This window comes from Schistocerca americana, chromosome 2, assembly GCF_021461395.2.
Source record: "Schistocerca americana isolate TAMUIC-IGC-003095 chromosome 2, iqSchAmer2.1, whole genome shotgun sequence".
Lineage (NCBI taxonomy): Eukaryota > Metazoa > Arthropoda > Insecta > Orthoptera > Acrididae > Schistocerca > Schistocerca americana.
The window spans coordinates 573,615,218-573,633,853 of NC_060120.1; the positions used below are offsets into that span (position 1 = coordinate 573,615,218).

Genomic DNA, 18,636 nt, shown 5'->3' on the forward strand with positions numbered 1-18,636 from the left:
GGGGCTGAGAACTTGGAGGGAGTAAGGGAGAAAAGAAAATGGACAGACAGAGAGGGGGAAGAAGAAGATGGACACAGGGGGAGAAGGATATGAACAGGGAGAGGGAAGAGGAGGAGATTGATAGAGAGAGGGGAAGGAGTAGATGCACAGAGAGAGGAGGAAGAAGGGGATGGAAAAAGAGATGGAGAGGAGAAGATAGAATTAGGGGGTGAAGGGAGGAGGTAAACAGAGGGGGAAGGAACATATGGACAGAGGGTGGACACAGGGGGAGAAGGATATGGACAGGGAGAGGAGGAGATTGATAGAGAGAGGGGAAGGAGTAGACGCACAGAGATAGGAGGAAGAAGGAGATGGAAAAAGAGATGGAGAGGAGAAGATAGAATTAGAGGGTGAAGGGAGGAGATGAACGGAGGGGGAAGGAGCATATGGACAGAGGGTGAATTTATAAATATTTAGGTTGAACAGAAAACCTCAAAAATGACTTACAAGATTTGGGGCTTACAGTCAAGTTTCTAGCTGTCTTTGCTAGGTGTCAAGCACAAGCCATGTTTCCTCACTGTTTCGACCATAAACTGTGAGTGGCACAACTGTGAGTGGTACACACAATATGCTTAGCAGTTGTATCATATTGCCAAGCTTTTTTCAAAAAAAAAGAAAAAAAAAGAAAAAGAAAAAAAGAAAAGAAAAGAGTGCCATAAGTAAAGTGCGTAAGTGCATGTTGAAGATATTTTTTGGGTTCCGTATCTCATTCGATAAGAATGGAACACTTACAGATTCGCTTTATTGTCCCTCTGTCTGTCTGTCTGTCTGTCCAACTACTAAAAACCGTTTCTCTCAGGAATGTTGAAATCTATGCCACACACTAAAGTGTATGGTCCCTCAGTGATGTAAAAAATTAAAGTTTCTAAGTCAGGGCAGTTAAAAGATACAGCCATTTATGTCACATATTTTGATATAACCTCACTCACCAAAACCTGTAGGGGACTCCCCTTGGCCTAGTATCATGAAACTAGGCAAGAAAAAAAAAGTTTCACAATAGAAGTAAAACAAAAAATCTGAAAGGTGTTGATTTGTAATTATACAAAATGAAAAAAATTGGTTTTCATTATTTATCTGACTGTTTGTCTATCAGTATGAAGACCCATATTCTTCACGCATGGGTAGACATTTAAAGTCGAAATTTATATCACATGCTATTGCCTACAATCCCTTGGCAGTGTAAAAAGTTAAGCTTCTAAGTCAATGCAGTCAAAAGATATGGTCATTAATATCACATATTTTGATACCTGCAAACTCCCTTATTAAACTCTGTAAGGTACTTGCCATTGACCTTGAACCATGATTTTTGGCAAGAAGTTAGGTTTCATAGTACAAGTAAATGAAGGGAAAAAACCAGGATATTGTTAATTTGTAATTATATCAAACTAAGGAAACTGTCCTTTTGTCATTTGTTATCTAACTTCAAACTTAAAATTACTCATCAAACCAGCCTTGCACATTTACTGTGATATGCATGAGGAAAAATACACAAATATTTGCTGCGGACAATGCCAACACAATTTAATGAATAATGACACCTAAAATATGTTCTTACCTATCAAATACCTTTATTTTTCTGTGACTAACCATGATATGACTTTTGCAGCTCATTTTAGAACCTCCAACATGCTTTAAACATGATAAAAAATAAACCTGAACTGTACAATCGCTATAGGCAGGACTGTAGTAGTAGACTTTCCACATTTATATTAATCAGTAGTTCAGGAACTGTGCTCTGTGACTTCTTCCATGGTTTCACCAGGTATAGCAAATCTTAAGAAATAGCAATACTATTGTATGTATATCTTTATGTAGTTTACAAATGTTTGCATTGACACTGTGTATTCTAACTTCACATTAAGGTCAACAGTCACTTCATGGCAATGGTTTTCTTATGAAAGGTAACATGCATCTGTAATGCCCTTCCCATCTCTACCAGTAAATCTAGTTTTTCTTTCACAAAATGTTTAGAATTTGAAGTTTTCTGATGATAACTGTATATTTTCTTGTCACTTTATACAGCAGTTTGAGATATCCTAAGTCAGTTTGTGTTCAGTACCATTGCACTGACTGAGTTTTAGCAGCCCATAGAGGTTGAAAGATTCATTAAGTTAGAATTTGATCAGCAGTGTGGCCCTCATGTGTGTAAGACTTCTAGACTTAAATATCGATATATATGTTCATTACTGTTCTAGCATCTAATTTACCTCTGGAAATTCACAACCTAATATTATCATGAAAATATTTTATAATTAGAGGCAAGAATAAAAATGATGAAAATCTGTGTAGCAGTTGTAACTGCAGTACATATTCTGTTGTTATGGTATTATTGTTGGTGCCAGTAAGACCTTTGAATATCTGCTTGATAAATAAGCAAACTTTAAATTTTGCTGTCTTATTTTTGCGATCAACAGGGCGTGAAGGCCATAACTTAAATTTGCTGATATTGCCAGAGGTGCTGCAAACCATAGCAAGTTCTGATCGTATTTTGTCAGCTCCCTGCGGTTCACTTGTTCTGGCTGGTCAAGCAGGAATTGGCCGAAGAGCTACCATTCAAATTTTGTCTGCACTGCATGGTGTTAAATTAATAATACCAAATATGACAAAGCAGTATGACCACAAAAACTTTTGTAATGATTTGAAGGAGGTATGTGTTATCTTTTTAAGATATTTGTTAACTGCATGTCAGAATATCAACAATGTAGGTAAAGATAGATTGCTATTTACCGTAAAGATGACATGTTAAGGTGCAGACAGGTGACATTTTACTCATAAGCTTTCAGCCATAGCCTTCATCACAAAAAGAAAGAGAAACACACACCATTCATTCACATACGCAAGCATGCCTCATGCACACATGACTGTCAACACTGGCGGCTTGGATCAGAATGCTGGTCTGAGCTGCCGGAGTTGGCAGTTGTGTGTGTGAGGTGTGCTTGCTAGGGTGAATGAATTGTGTGTTTTTCTATTTCTTTTTGTGATGAAGGATACGGCTGAATTGATAAATGGGTGTTATTATTTGCAAGTAACTTCCTTAATAAACTTTTCTATGTGAAATATATATGAGAGTCTGTGATAACTGTTGTATGTAAGAGTAAACTTTTAAATCTTTCTGGGCTCGTATATAGGAGGATCTGCTGTAAACACATTATAATATACTGATGCAGTTGCCCCTGAAGTTTTGTCCATATGATAGAATACATGAGGAGACTTTTTTCTGCATCAGTTTAACATCTCACTACCAGTTGAAACAAACACATATAGGAAAATCCAACACTGTTTGGCAGATTCAGTGTGAGTTCTTTTTATGAAAACTTGCACCTCTTCATCAGAAACAGGTTATATCCCATTAATACAATTTGCTTTCTTTGATTCACTAATGTTTTGTGAAATAAGGAATGTTTTTCTTCTTCTTTCGAGTAAATGCATTATAATAAATTTGCATTGTACACTAGTGAAACGTAGAAATATTTTATGGTAATCAGCTGTCATCACACTCTAGACACCATTTTACATACTTATGAATTTTAGCTCATGTTTTACATCATATATATTCTGTAATGAAGTCTATTGTAAACATCTGATCACATTTCAAAAGGATTTATCACTTTCCTGATTACAAAACCAGTCAAAAAAGTAACAATCTCTGCTGTCAGTTATTTAGTTATACTTAATCACAAATACACTGCTGTGCAATATGTAAGGATGAATGCACCTTTCAAATGATGTGTCACTGCCAAGTAGCATGATGTGATGATATGTGGACCATAGAGAACTACTACAGTATAGTACAGAAGGTAACTGATATAAATATGCAATGAGGCAAACAGAAATGACACTTTTATTCAAAGGCAATAATTACACTTATGTCACCATGATTTATAATGGGCCCCTGGATGTTAGAAAAGGTGGGACATGGTTGTTAATATTGTGTGTAATTAACATGGACAGCAATGCATACTTTGCAACATGCTCCCTTGCTGGCCATGATGTTGGCAAGAAGTTCCCATGATGGGGCATTCCATTCTTCCACCAGTGCAGTTGACAAGTGCTGGATGATCCTTGGCACATGTGAGCGTAATGAAATATGTCTCCCCAATGCATTCCACATGTGCTCAATGGGATTTAACATGGAGGAGCGGGCTGATTAGTCTATTCATCAAATATCCTTTCATTCCAGACAATGGAAAATCCAGGATGGAATGTAACAATACAAGAGAAGGAAAGTTGCTACTCACCATATAGCAGAGATGCTAAGTCGCGATAGGCACAAGAAAAAGATTCACAAAATCATAGCTTTCGGCCATTAAGGCCTTTGTCAGCAGTAGACACACGCACACACACACACACACACACACACACACACACACACACACACGCAAGTGCAACTTGCACACACATCTGCAGTCTCAGAGAGTGTAGTTTCAGCTCTCTGAGACTGCAGATGTGTGTGCAAGTTGCGCTTGCGTGAGTGTGTTTGTGCATGTGCGTGTCTACTGCTGACTGCTGCCAAAGGCCTTAATGGCCGAAAGCTATGATTGTCTAAATCTCTTTATTGTGCCTATTGTGACTCAGAATCCTTTCATTCCATTCATTGATGCCTGAGTTGTTCAATATGGTTGTGTATTGTCACCAATAAAAATGAAGTCAGTATCGAATATACCCATGATAGGATGCATATGGGTAAGAGGCATAGTGCCACAGTAATATTGACCAATGAGTGTACCCTGTCCAAACATTTGCAGTTAATATATGAAGATAGTAACTGTTCTTGAAAGAACAGATACCATTGATGACTGTGCAGCTTCTCTAGAATAAATGATTTATTCTACAGAAGCTGCATGGTCATCAATGGTATCTGTTCTTTAGAGAACAGTTACTATCTCCATATATATAGTTGAAGGCTACCCAGCCATTGACCTTCGTCTGTGCAAATGCACAGAGGTTGCCCGAACTCTTATGGGAATCGTCACCTTAGTGTGCGCAAGTAATGAGTAGATGGGCAAATATCTATTAGGTACATTACATATATAGATTGTGGACAGTTGGGAATGTGGGTCTCACTGGAAGCATGCAAGGGATAAGTCCCTGCAGTCGCGCTATTCATCTGTGTCCTCAGTGGCTCAGATGGATAGAGCATCTGCCATGTAAGCAGGTAAGCAGGAGATCCTAGGTTCCAAGTCCCGGTCGGGGCACACATTTTCAGCTGTCCCCATTGAGGTATATCAACAACACCTGTCGGCAGCTGAGGGTTTGAATTAATTTTCATTTGGAGTTAAGTTTCTTTGAGTAAGAATGTCATTTCTCTTCATCCCATTGTGTATTTCTTTCAGTTACCTTGGGTACTGTATTGTAGCAGTTCTTTGTATGTGTGGTACAAGTTTCACTGAGCTATGTTACTTGGCTGTGACACATCACACTTAAGGTTTGCCCATCAGTGTAGTTCTGATGGAATGAACATGTAAACAAAACCTGACAACTTTGTTTTATTTGTTAATCTAAATATATTCTCACTACAGCAAACTACAGGAAACATGTCTCTGCTTAACACAGTTTATATCACTCTTTGGACACAGTTAGGTCCCTCTCTACTCTAACGGTAAAGTCACATGTTAATATAAAACTTAACATTCTTTGAGTGATGCAGTCACATTCATTCACCAATGAATTGCTTGTACTTATTATTCCCATCATGAAAGAATTCTTAGGTGGTGTCAAAAGAATTATACTGGGTGTTTCTCCTAAGAGTCATTAGGCACACTTTATCTGGTGTTTCAGCAGATATGTGCAATTTTGTTTCTGCGACATGTAGCTAGTGTCAACTGAAACAAATCCAGCATTGATGGAATGATGCAGTTTGTTTCCTGTTTCAAACAAAATAATTTTTGAATTGGAGTTCTACATGCCCATTCAATAGAATACTACTAGTTTAGTTTACTATGATATTAATTTTACAACAGGAACAGTAAAAACATAGAGTAACTAGTAATCTAGCAGTGACTGAACAGCATGATTCCACATAGCAGTAACAGTTAGTGCTGACCAGGATTGTGCTGTCATTGTTGGAGTACTCATTAATTCTCAGGTTTTACTTTCCCTGTTAATGCATGTGGTATAACGAATATCACACTAGAATAATTTTGGACTGCTCCATCAAATGGGAATGTAAAATTCCACTTTAAAAATAAGTTTGTTTGTAACGGGAAACAAACCAATGTTTTCCATTAACACTGGGCATCACATGAAAGGTATAATGGCCAGCATTTGTTTGGGCTGACTTCAGCTACACAAAGCAGAAACAAAATTCCAAATATCTGCTGCAACACCAGAGAAAATATGCCTGATGACTCTTAGGAGAGACATCCTGTATATGCTTTTATATTAAAGATAAAAAAATGTTTTAAAATTGGTTAGAGGCATCTTAAAAATGTACTTTTGACTTCTAGAAACTATGCTTCAGTTTTAAAAACTGATCAAAATTGTAAAATTATTTTGATAACATTAACCACTACCTTCCTATATAGTTACAGCTCTTTTCCATATACCCCAAATTTACCCGTTCATATTTGTGCTTTTGTATTGTATAATAATTTTTACAACTATAAATTGAAATATAATGCTGATCATTTATGCTATCCACACTGTAGTAAAAGACATCATTTATTTTTGTGAGTTTTCTGGTCCTCTTTGCAAAGTTCACAGCATTATTTTCAGTTCATCCATGAATATTTTTATCTTACTTGTAACAGATATGAAACAGCAAGCACCCAACATTCAGCCAAGAAAAACTTTGGCACACTGCTATCTGGTAAGAGATATGATGTCATGCAGTTTAAAGTAAACACTGAGCTTTGTACTAAGGGGATGTTCTTCATCTGCAGGGATGAACGTGCCCTTGTACACAGTTTGACAGTGAATTTAAAAAAAAGAATATACCTTATACAGAAGTTAATCCAGTTGTTTCAGCAAAGTTGATTTTAACATGGCTGTTGTCATGAGCCAGCCCACCTGAAATGGGACGGACTGTGCTAGTGGTAGGATTGAATCTGCTCCTACTGTCCACAATGACAATTCTGTCGTCTTGAAACTCCGTGACTACATGTTAACAGTATGGAGTCAGAACCAAGCCATGCAGTTTTTATCTCTTCAGAAATTCTATAGTTAATCTTAAGTCCATTTTATTTACTTTTTTATGCTGAAAACTGTACCATATATATGTTTTGCTGCAACAGTGTCACTGCTTTCAATACTGGGATGACCGTAAAAGCAGCTGATCATCTGTACGAACATCGGCTACCATTATGTGGTAAAAGGCAAACGCCCTAGTTTGCAGAAAATACTTCTCATCACACTGCAGCCATCTTCTTCTCTTGTTGGTATTTAATTGTTTTTGCTGTCTTCATTCGACAAAAGTTACTGACTGCGTGGAAAAGGAAGATGATGCATAACCATATACACAGTTGATTCAGTGGTGATACAACATACCTACAATCTGCATTGTTATTTCTATGCTGCATCAACTTAATGACATTCATAGATACGCAACAAGTATCCTTTAGTTTTATACCAAATCTCTACAATTTATTTTTCTACTGCCTGGAATATAATCTGTAGTTCTTGCTGCTTTAAGCATTGCAATTTCTGGAATTAACTTGGCTATACAAGTGTAAAAGAGGCAGCAGAAACATGTTATATTGCCATAATGTTTATAAATTTTAAACATGAAAATTTATAACTTTGTGATGTGCTTCAATTGACTGATCCAGACCAAAAATTTTAACGCAAGAAGTCGTTATCATTGCAGTAATATAGAAATCATACTAAATATGCATAACTTTGAATAATAAATACCCCAGTGTCCTAGAGTGTGAGGTATTTTCTGACATTCAAATAAAACTATATACATATGGCTTCAGTTTGTATTTGAAGTTTAATAAGGATTTCGAAAATTTTCTGAATGCAAGATGTACAGAAGTTGTCCAAAAAACAGTCAAACCACCAGTGACTCAGTGGGCTCAAGTGCCCATGTATTCATATATTCCAGTAATCATATTGTTGAATTTACAGTTTTTAAGAAGTTACAATTAAAGAACTTTACATCATACGGATTGCATTCGGATTTGGTGTCAAAATGTCCAGTTTACATAAACTGATAACTGAGAATAGTAAAATAATAAAACTTTTGATATTTACTTCTGAAAAATAGCAATCAATGTTCATGGCTACAACAACATTAAAATATTTTGTCTTAATTACTTATGTAATTACTGGATGACAAATTTTTAATAATATCTGAATTACAGTTTATCATTAAATAGCTATGTTTAGTGTAAAAGTGTAAAAGGCAATGTCTAAAATTATACTTTTAACAGTATATACTAGTCTGGTTACAATTCATTTGACCTTACTTTTTACATATATGATTAAATATCATGTGAATTGCAACGAGTTGTGACATTTTCACAAGTAACCACCACATGTAATTGGACAAAAACATAACAAGGGATGGATCATTTTTTATTGTAACTGTGGCATCGGTCACTTCATTATGATTTCTCTTAGTCTTCTGCATTAGTGTTTATAGGAGAAAACTTCAATTTGAGTGTAGTATTTTAATTCCAGAAATTGTAGTTTTACATAGACAATATTGGAAAAATACATATCATAAATGTTTTAGAGAGGTAACTGTTAATAATGTTGCAGGTAATGCATATGGCTGGTGTGAGTGGGGAACAGGTGTTCCTATTACTTGAAGATTGCCATATACAGATGACAGCTCTACTCAATATGGTCAATACACTACTTCTTTCAGGAGAGGTGCTGTCACATATTTATATACTTTTTATGTAGTGTACATTGTATGACTTATATTTGTACACAGCATTCAAATAACTATAGTACATATCCTGCAGCAAATTAATTTTATACATTTTTTCATAACAAGAGACTCCTTCTCAAAACCTAACACACTGATAGATAGATTTTTATCAACTGTGAAGTGTTGTATTAAACTGCTGAAGAACAACTTAACAAAAAAATTTCTTGAAGTAAGCTTCCGTGCCTTATAAAAGTGTCAAGAAAAATGTCTGTCATTGGACCAGTAACTAAAGTTTGTTGCTATTCAGAATGATCCTCAATAATATAAGTTCACATTTACAGTTATTGTAGTTTGCATCACATTGGATGGGAGCCCACTTTTCAGCCATTCTGGGCATCTCCTTTTTTTAACTGCTGGCATCCTGTGAGGTTCATTTTCTTTTTGTATACCTAGGTGTGAGTCATCACTAGTTGGTGATAACTGTTCTTTGCAAGGTGGCACTGTTCTCATACTTTGTAGCAATACAGTTTCATTCGAGAGGGACTGAATCATTCATTACTACTGAACTGTCATTGATACTTTTTGGTAGTGGTATAGCTGTAAAAGTGTATCAGTTAATGAGCTAGTGTAAACAAATACCACATTACACCAATAAATGTAAAGTGCTTCACAAGCAGGAGAGGGGGGGGGGGGGGGGAGGGGATTATTTACCACATTTATAAAATATGGAAATGGAAGCTTTCTTAGTGAACTTCACTGATAAAATCTTCTGGGGATATCAGCCAAGTGGCAGTGTTATATTGTGGCAAAGTTTCAACAAATTTCCTGCTTGTCATCTTCAGGTAAAGTGTTGAGTTCCTGTGCTGTTTAGGCATCAAGTCCTGGTGTTCTCTGTCCATTCTGAACATTGCTTCCACCACCAAGACTGGACCATTCTTGATGGATTTTTGCTGTCACCAAATCCTGTGCATATCTTAGTTGAAATTCATCGTCCACATACATTTCCACTGCCGCTTTGAGTAGAAAGTTTCATGAACTGTTTTTGCAGCATAGCATCTTTACTTGTCCAAAACCAAAATTGTGGAATGTGTGGATGATGTGCTCTGCTACTTCATCTGACTGATGTACTGGATACCACATTCATCTGTGATACTGCACATGCCGTCTGTCCATAATCTGATATCTTGAGAAGATTCCATCCTTGTTGGTAACCTTCTTAAATGTGTATCTGAAAGGGGGCTCCCATTGCTAACATTTTGAACACACATGAAGGATCTCAAACTGGCTGTGGTGTCACTAGGAGAGATGTACAGTGGAGTGTAAATGGAAGTGTCACAACTGTAGAAATGTTAGGAACACTTTGTTTCATAGCAGCTGGCAAACTCCCAAATCACAAGACGTCTACAGCATGAAGGGAGATTTGACAAGGATGTTTTAAGTGGCTCTGTGTCTAAGTTGTATGTTAATGGCGAGTATCTGGCATTACCTAAAACTTTTAGAATGTTGCATAAGTGCAGAAGGAAACTGACCTTAAGGATAGTGCATCATGAATGACAAGATTCTTAGATGATATTGATTTTGACTACATGAAATGTAATGATGGAAGAAAATTTTCAGTGTAATCAGTGTAATGAAGGAGCTAGTTGAAGTGCAAACCACATCTCCCCCCCCCCCCCCCCCCCCCCCCCCCCCACTCCCTGCCTCGCCAAAAAATATTGTAATTAGATGTGGTTCAGACATGTATTACCTTGATGAAATATGGGTGAATCAGAATCATTCTAGAAAAACCTTATGATGAGAGATTTCCCCGACCCCCTGGAACAAATTTGTATTTAGAAGTTAGAAAAAATACAATACCTACCATTTACAAATGAGTGATTTTAATGCCAAGAAATGGTCCACTGAATAGAAAATCTTAGAAATATTGTTCATAGTTAGTCATTTTGATTTACACAATGCCAGCCAGATATCATTCAGCTGTTACAGTGTGACGGAAATGCCAAACAAGCTTATATTATGTATGATCTGCCTTAAAAATAAAAAAAATAAAAATGATTGCACTATAGGCCAGGCACATGCCAAACTCCTGCAGTTAATTAATTTAAACAAATCACTAGCGAAAACATACAAATTTGACCTAGTTTTATGTGAATGTTGCCACACAATTTTGCTTTTGACAGCATAACACCTCTAATACAATCCGTTTAAGTTAATTTGGGCACTGGGTAAACAGTTATGTGGCTGAAAGATGGGGTGGAGAGGGGGCGGGGGGTTACGAAGATAGCAGACATTGAATTGCTTGTGTGTGATGATGGAACAAACAATAATAATGAGGTTCTGAATAGAATTGGAGGGAAAAGATATTTGTGGTATAACTTGACTAAAAGATGGGACCAATTGACAAAACACATTCTGAGACATCAAGAGATCACCAGGGCGGAGGGGGGGGGGGGGGGGGGAAGAAGGATTACAGAGGAAGAAAAAGAGATGGGTTGCTGTAATTATTCAGAGATCAAGATGCTTGCACAGGATCAAGGAGCATGGAAAGCTGCATCAAACCAGTCTTTGGACTGAATACCACAACAATAACAACAGTACAACATCTGCAGCAACACAGAATAACAGTGTGGGGTGTGATCCCCTCTCTCTTCTGCAATTAATAAGCAAACGTGATCTCCTCTGCCCTTCCCTATCATCTCCCCTATCATCTCCCTGTCTATAGAGAGCTGCCTTCTGAGGTGATGCCCAATATAATACATGTTTGATAGTTATTAATACTCATAGATTTTTTCTCAACAAGTATAATTTTCATTCCACTTAACTGTGTTCGTGAACTGTTGATGACTGTGGTTCACAGAACCACACTTATACTGTACAATTTTTTGACCAAGTTGGACAGATCTATTGGTAAATTTTTCCCAAACAAGTTGTTGATCTTATGGTCTTTTGTCCAAAGGCTGGTGTGATGTTGCTCTCCATGCCGCTATACCCTCTGCAAGCCTCTTCATATCTGGATAACTATGCCAACTTACATCCTTCTGAATCTTCTTACTGTATTCATTTCTTGGTCTCCTTCTACAACCCCCCCCCCCCCTCCCCCCTCAACATCTCTCCGATACTAAACTGTGGTCCCTTGATGTCTCAGAATATGTCCTATCAATCGATCCCTTCTTCTAGTCAGGTTGTGCCACAATTTTCTTTTCTCCTCAATTCTGTTCAGTTCCTCCTCATTAGTTAAGTGAACTTCCCACCTAATTTTCAGCATTCTTCTGTACCACCAAAATTAAAAAGCATTTATTTTGTTCTTGTCTGAAATGCTTATTATCCGTATTTCACTTCCTTTCCAGAGTACACTCAAGACTTTCTAATGTCTAAATTTATACTCACTGTTAACAAATTTCAACTCTTCTTTAAAATGCTTTTCTTGCCATTGTCAGTCTACACTTTCTGTCCCCTCTACTTCAGTCATCATCCATTATTTTACTACCCAAGTAGCAAAACTCATCTACTACTTTTAGTGTCTCATTTCCTAATCCAATTATCTCACCATCATGTGATTGAATTCGGATGCATTCCATCACACTTGCATTTCTTTTTTAATGTTCATCTTATAGCCTTCTTTCAAGACATTCCATTCTGTTCATCTATGCTTCCAACTTTTTTGCTGTCTCTAATGGTATTATGATGTCACTGGAAAATATCGGAGCATACTTATTCAGATATGAAGAGGCTTGCAGAGGGTATATCAGCATGGAGAGCAACATCACACCAGTATTTGGACAAAAGACTATAAGATCAACAACTTGTTTGGGAAAAAGTTACCAATAGAATTTTCATCCCACTTAACTGTGTTCCTGAACTGTTGATGATTGTGGTTCACAGAAGCACACTTATATTGTACAATTTTTTAATTCCAAATTTTTCTTTGGTTTCCTTTACTGCTTCCTCAATGTGGATACTGAATAACATCAGAGTAGGCTACAACCCTGTCTCACTCCTTCTCAGCCACTACTTTTTGCTCCCTGTATTTTACCACTTCTACAATTTAAATCTGAAATATTGTATTCCAGTTAACATTGTTGGAAGCTTTCTCTAAGCCTACAGAAGCTATATACATAGGGTTCCCTTTCTGTAAACTGTTTTTTAAGATCTGTTGTAGGGTCATTACTACCTTGCATGTTCTTACATTTTCACAGAACCCAAACTCATCTTCCCTGAGGGTCGTTTCTATTAGTTCTATTCATCTGTAAATGATTTGTGTCAGCATTTTGCAATCATGACTTATTAAACTGACAGTTTGCTAATATTCACACCTGTCAGCACCTGCCTGTTTTTGAAATTGGAATTGTTATACCAGTACCCAGTTTTTAGCTAATATAATGTGATGTAATGAGAAAGCTGCTGTAAAGCATTGCATTAACAGCTGGGGGTTGGTAGCCACAAATGTGGCGATATGTGGGTCAGAATACACGTAAGGGGGATTGTGAGACAGGGCTAGCTGTACTCAGTGGAAAACTGCATCACACAGCGATAATGAACATAGAAGGTGGGCTAATGTCACTGCACCAGGTCAAGTCTCTTGTTATGGGCAATGTGACTAGGGGCCAGGTTTTAGCTCCAGAGAGATATAAGTGTCTGGATTTTTAGGCAGAAGGGATTCTCTCATAGTCAGACTCCAGCAGCATCATCACGGTGCCAAGGGCCTTGCCACCCATTGAGATTACTGGACATCACCAGCACCAGCCTTGGGGTCACCAGCACTAAGCTCAATATGGGGCCTTGCCAATCTGCCGTCCATGCCTACTGCCACCAGCACTGAGTTCCTAGTGGGACTTAGTGCCTCAGCACCACCCACTGTCCGACTCCTGCCAGAGGGTAACAAATTGAAGACCCTGCACAGCTGTCTCCAAGCACTGCCTTGATAAACACATGTGGAGCAAGGGTTTGCCAGGGTTCCAAGCTGTGCATGCCGTGGGTCTACCATCAGCACCACAGGGCACCTAAGCAGCACCAGGTTGAAAGCTAGTGCCCATATGTCAGCATCAGCCAGTTACAACAGATTGAGGTATTTTGTCTCGCTGAGCTGTGACATGGCATGCATTGAAATTTAATAATGGCACTCTTTACTGTCAATGGTGTCTGCATACATTGTAATTTTCTAGAACATGCTGCCCCTTGTGCTGAATCTGTAACAGTGATTTGCTTTAAATGTAACCATTTTGGACACAGACCTAGACAACGTTGAGAGTTCAAGTGGCTTATGATAAGGCAGAAGTCGGTTGGTAACACAAGTAGCTGCAGAGTTTTCTGTCTGTGTTAGTGTTGGATTATTGTTTTTGTCTTATTTGTGATTTTTTTCTGAGTTGTAATAATGAGTGTGGTGATACAATGGCAACTCAGAGACACTAGGTGTCATCTGAGATGAGGCTGTAGAGTCATTACTGAATCAGATCATCTCAGGATGTCTTTGCATTTGTAGAGGGGATCTCAAGTCATTGGATGATATAGAAGGTTGCTTGGATATAAAATATTATTGCAGATTAAAAGATTGCATTTAATGGAAGAGGTGAAGTTGTTCATATGGTATGCAGAAGTGTTATGCAGTGCAGAAACTTTCAAGTAGCTGAGACATGGGTTGGAGCAGTGATATAGGAAAAGAGACAGTGCATGATTTTTTTGTGAGCAATTGGGTATGGTGTCTAGAACGTGTGATGATGCATTAGAGGACTCTGTGGATAGAATTATGAAGCTGTATTATTCACCCTTTTGACTTATCACACAGTGAGGTTGTTGTGACTCACTGATCGTTCAAAGTGCTGCCGTACAGTTACGCGTGTCCTTTACATGCGGCGCTGTCTGCCAGCCATGCAGCAGCAGCACCACCTAAGCGGCCAGCCAGCCAGCGGCCGCTAGACTCGGACTCAGTTCGGATTTGACTGTTAAAGTGTACACACGTCTCACTTTGTTTACTTGATCTGTGACGTACATGCATCGTGTTCTCCTTGAAATATATTTGTTCAGCTTGAAGTTATAACAATTGGACTTGGCACAACGGGCAGATTGGTGCACGGGGCCCCAGCAATTGCGACCCCCACGTCTCCTGTCATTTCGACCCGTTATCATCGGGGGGACACTTCCGTCCGTACGGGAAGCCTCCTCCTCGAGACTTTACGGCCAGTCAAACAACACCTATGTACGTTAGCAATCTACAGGCCACCTCCATCAAGACATGTGCAAAAAACTTCAAAGGGGGGAAAAGTGTTGTGACTCGCCGATCTCTCAAAGTGATGCCGCGCAGTTACGTGCATCATCTTTTACATGCGGCGCTGTCTGCCAGCCATGCAGCAGCAGCGCCACCTAAGCGGCCAGCCAGCCAGCGGCCGCTAGACTCGGACTCATTTCGGATTTGACTGTTAAAGTGTACACACGTCTCACTTTGTTTACTTGATCTGTGCCTTACATGTATCGTGTCGTCCTTGAAATATATTTGCTCAACTTGAAGTTATAACAGAGGTCTGAACATAGTGATCACATAGTAGAATGAACAATAAGTACTTGATGCTTTACTGTGTGGCTTAACACTAGAAATATCAAGGAGTGTATGCACTGGGGTGCCTAAAGATCTCCATGCAGTGGTTAGATTACCTGCTGGAGTACAAGGAAATCAATAGGTTGACATGGATAAGGGACAGGAGATGTGTTTGCATCAAATGTTAAGTACTTTACTTGTGGGCATATGGGGTGTATGCAGAGGTAATGCTACCATCCATGAAGGAATGCCACTTTGCCATGGAAGAAGTCAATTCTTTACGTCATACCATTATTGAGGATGGCGTGAAAACTGATCCTGGATTAGTAAAAGAAGTACAGTATTTTGTGGAACCAGGAATAATCAAGAAGTTACAAACTTTTTTGGATCTCACAAATTATTGTAGGCAGTTTTGTGAGAACTGCAGATATAGCATGGTCATGTATAAAGCTGTTGAAAAAGGGTTTTTTGTTTGTATGATCAGAGGAATGGCAAGAAGTGTTTGTCGAAATGAAAAAGGTGTTAAAATCAAGTCTGGTTTTGATTTTTCCAGAGTTTCAGAAGGAGTTCATATTATCATGTGATGTGTTGAATTATGCTCTTGGTTTAAGTCAGGAGGTCAATGGTCAGGTATGTCCTGTTGCTTTTGCATTGAGACAGTTGAATGGAACAGAAGGGAATTACTCTGCATTGGAGAAGAGATGTGTAGCTTGATGCATGGAGTAACAGACTCCCAGTGTTACCTGTGTGATAAAAATTTCAAGGTAGTGGTGGACCATGCTGCTTTGAAGTGGTTACTAGATTTGAAGGACCCATCCAGTAGATTGAGAAGATGGGCAATAAAACTCAGTGAATTTTAGTGTGAAGTAATCTGCAAACCAGGGAAAAACATAAAAATGCAGATGGATTGAGCAGGAAGATATTGTTAATACAAGCACTAGGTCAGGACCTTAAGGGAAGGCAGGCTGCAATAGCAATTAAATGTGCATTATGGATTTGTTGTGACACTGCCATGACATTTAACAGTGCCGCCACGACAGTACGCGCAAACGGCGATAGAGGCGCTCCGCAACTCGGCTGAACGCGGGAGTGCCACCTAGCTACGAACGGTGCCGGCCGCATGTCACGGCACGGCAGTCGAATGAGCGTTAATCTCAAATCGAAAAGGAGGTGCTCGCTATCATTTATGCTCTAAAAAAGTTCAGCGTTTTTTTGTATGGTTCTCAGTTTCACCTCATCACCGACCACAAGCCGCTGGTCTCTCTGTTCAGCCCATCGGCGTTGCTTCTGGATAAGGCAGCTCACCGCCTGCAATGTTGGGCCTTATACTTGTCTCGTTTTCACTATGAGATTCACTATCGCCCCATGGCCCAGCACGCCAACGCTGATGCATTGTCGCGATTGCCGATGGCCCCGACCCGGTTTTCGATCGTGATGAACTACTCTGTTTCCACATTGATGAGGAAGAACGTCATGCGGTCGAGGGTTTTCCACTTACAGGTTCGCAGGTCACATCGGCTACTGCGCGGGACCCGGTCCTGCGTCAGGTGATCGGTTTTGTTCAACGGGGTTGGCCGGACAGGACCAAGGGCCGGGCATCGGATCCCCTTCACAACTACCATGCCTTGCACCTTCGTCTGTCTGTTCATGATGGTGTTGTTCTTCTGGCCATGGATGGCACATCTCCACGGGTCATGGTGCCAGCCTCTCTTCGCAAAGATGTTCTCAAACTGTTGCATGAAGGCCATTGGGGGATTTCTCGGACTAAGTCCCTGGCCCGCAGGCACGTTTATGGGCCCGGTATTGATTCGGACATCGCCCACATGGTTGCTACGTGTGGTCAGTGTGCTCGACAACTGGCTGCACCTCGTACAATGCCCTCACCGGGGCGCCTGATCCGGCGCGGCCATGGGAACGGGTGCACGCTGACTTTGCCGGCCCCTTCCTCGGTACTTATTGGCTACTGTTGATTGACGCCTTCTCGAAGTTTCCATTTGTTGTTTGATGTCCGTCGCCCACCACTGCGGCGACGACGCTGGCTTTGTCCAAAATCTTTGTGCTAGAAGGTCTTCCATCCACGATCGTCACGGACAGTGGCCCTCAGTTCTCTTCGCAGGCCTTCCGTGATTTTTGTGCTTGACAAGGGATTCATCATGTTACAGCACCGCCCTTCCACCCCCAATGGATTGGGGAGGTCAAGCGCCTTGTCCACACTTTCAAAAGCCAGATGAAAAAATTCCTTAGTGATTTTTTCACAGACGACACTCTGCTGCAATTTCTTTGTTCTTATCGCTTCACGCCTCTGGGTGATCGCAGCCCTGCTGAACTCTTGTATGGCCGCCAACCGCGCACTCTACTGGACCTGCTTCACCCTGTCAGGCCTTGTGCTGTGTCCCCTAGTGCGGGAAAATACCCGGTGGGCGCCGACGTGTGGGCACAAGGGTATGGATCTCACTCTAAATGGATTCCAGGGGTGGTCAAGGCTCTTCGCGGCCGCCGGCTTTGTGAAATACGTACGGACGACGGCATGGTTGTTCGCCATTACGACCAGATGCGCCCACGAGTGGTGGCCACGCCGGTGCCACCGCCCCTTTCTTCGCCTCCACCAGCCTGAGAAGCCAGTCCTGTCGCTGCTGCCGCTCTACCATACGTGTTGATGCAGCCGACGTCGCTACCGCTTCCGAGTACGCCGGAACCGGCCCCAGTCACGACGCCGCCTTCTCCGGGACCCATCTCACTGGAGCACACCCCCAGGTCCACGACACCTATGGATGCTGCTCTGGAGTTTTCACCCATCATCTCATCCAGGAGGCACGTTCCACACACGAGCTTCTGTCCTGGACATTTTTGACCATACTCTCGTGTTTCTCCGCAGGATCTTCTCGGGGCCTCACAAGAGGCCATGGATGTCTCCGCACTGTCCATGTCTCCAAGGAAGTGAGTGTTTTTTTTTTCAAGGGGGGAAAAGTGTTGTGACAGTCCCACGACATTTAACAGTGCCGCCACGACAGTACGCGCAAACGGCGATAGAGGCACTCCGCATCTCAGCTGAGCGCGGGAGCACCACCTAACTACGAATGGCGCCGGCCGCATGTCACGGCACAGCAGTCGAATGAGAGATACTAAGTTGTTATCATGTAACCAGCTATTGTTCGTAAGTGAGTGTGTTTGAATATCCACGCAATTATTAGTGATTAAAGGTTATAATAGGATTTTTGTGTAGATAGACTAAATTAGGAGCACGTATGGT

The 18,636-nt window shown here is 40.3% G+C and overlaps 1 protein-coding gene across 1 annotated transcript in view; it reads left to right on the forward strand.

Moving 5' to 3' along the window:
• The window catches only part of LOC124594191 (cytoplasmic dynein 2 heavy chain 1), a 786,854-nt gene that overhangs the window by 501,064 nt on the left and 267,154 nt on the right, over positions 1-18,636 (forward strand). Inside the window, exons 45-46 of the mRNA XM_047132551.1 lie at positions 2,454-2,686; positions 8,743-8,856. Coding sequence (XP_046988507.1) covers positions 2,454-2,686; positions 8,743-8,856 — 347 coding nt within the window. The remainder of the gene's footprint in view (positions 1-2,453; positions 2,687-8,742; positions 8,857-18,636) is intronic.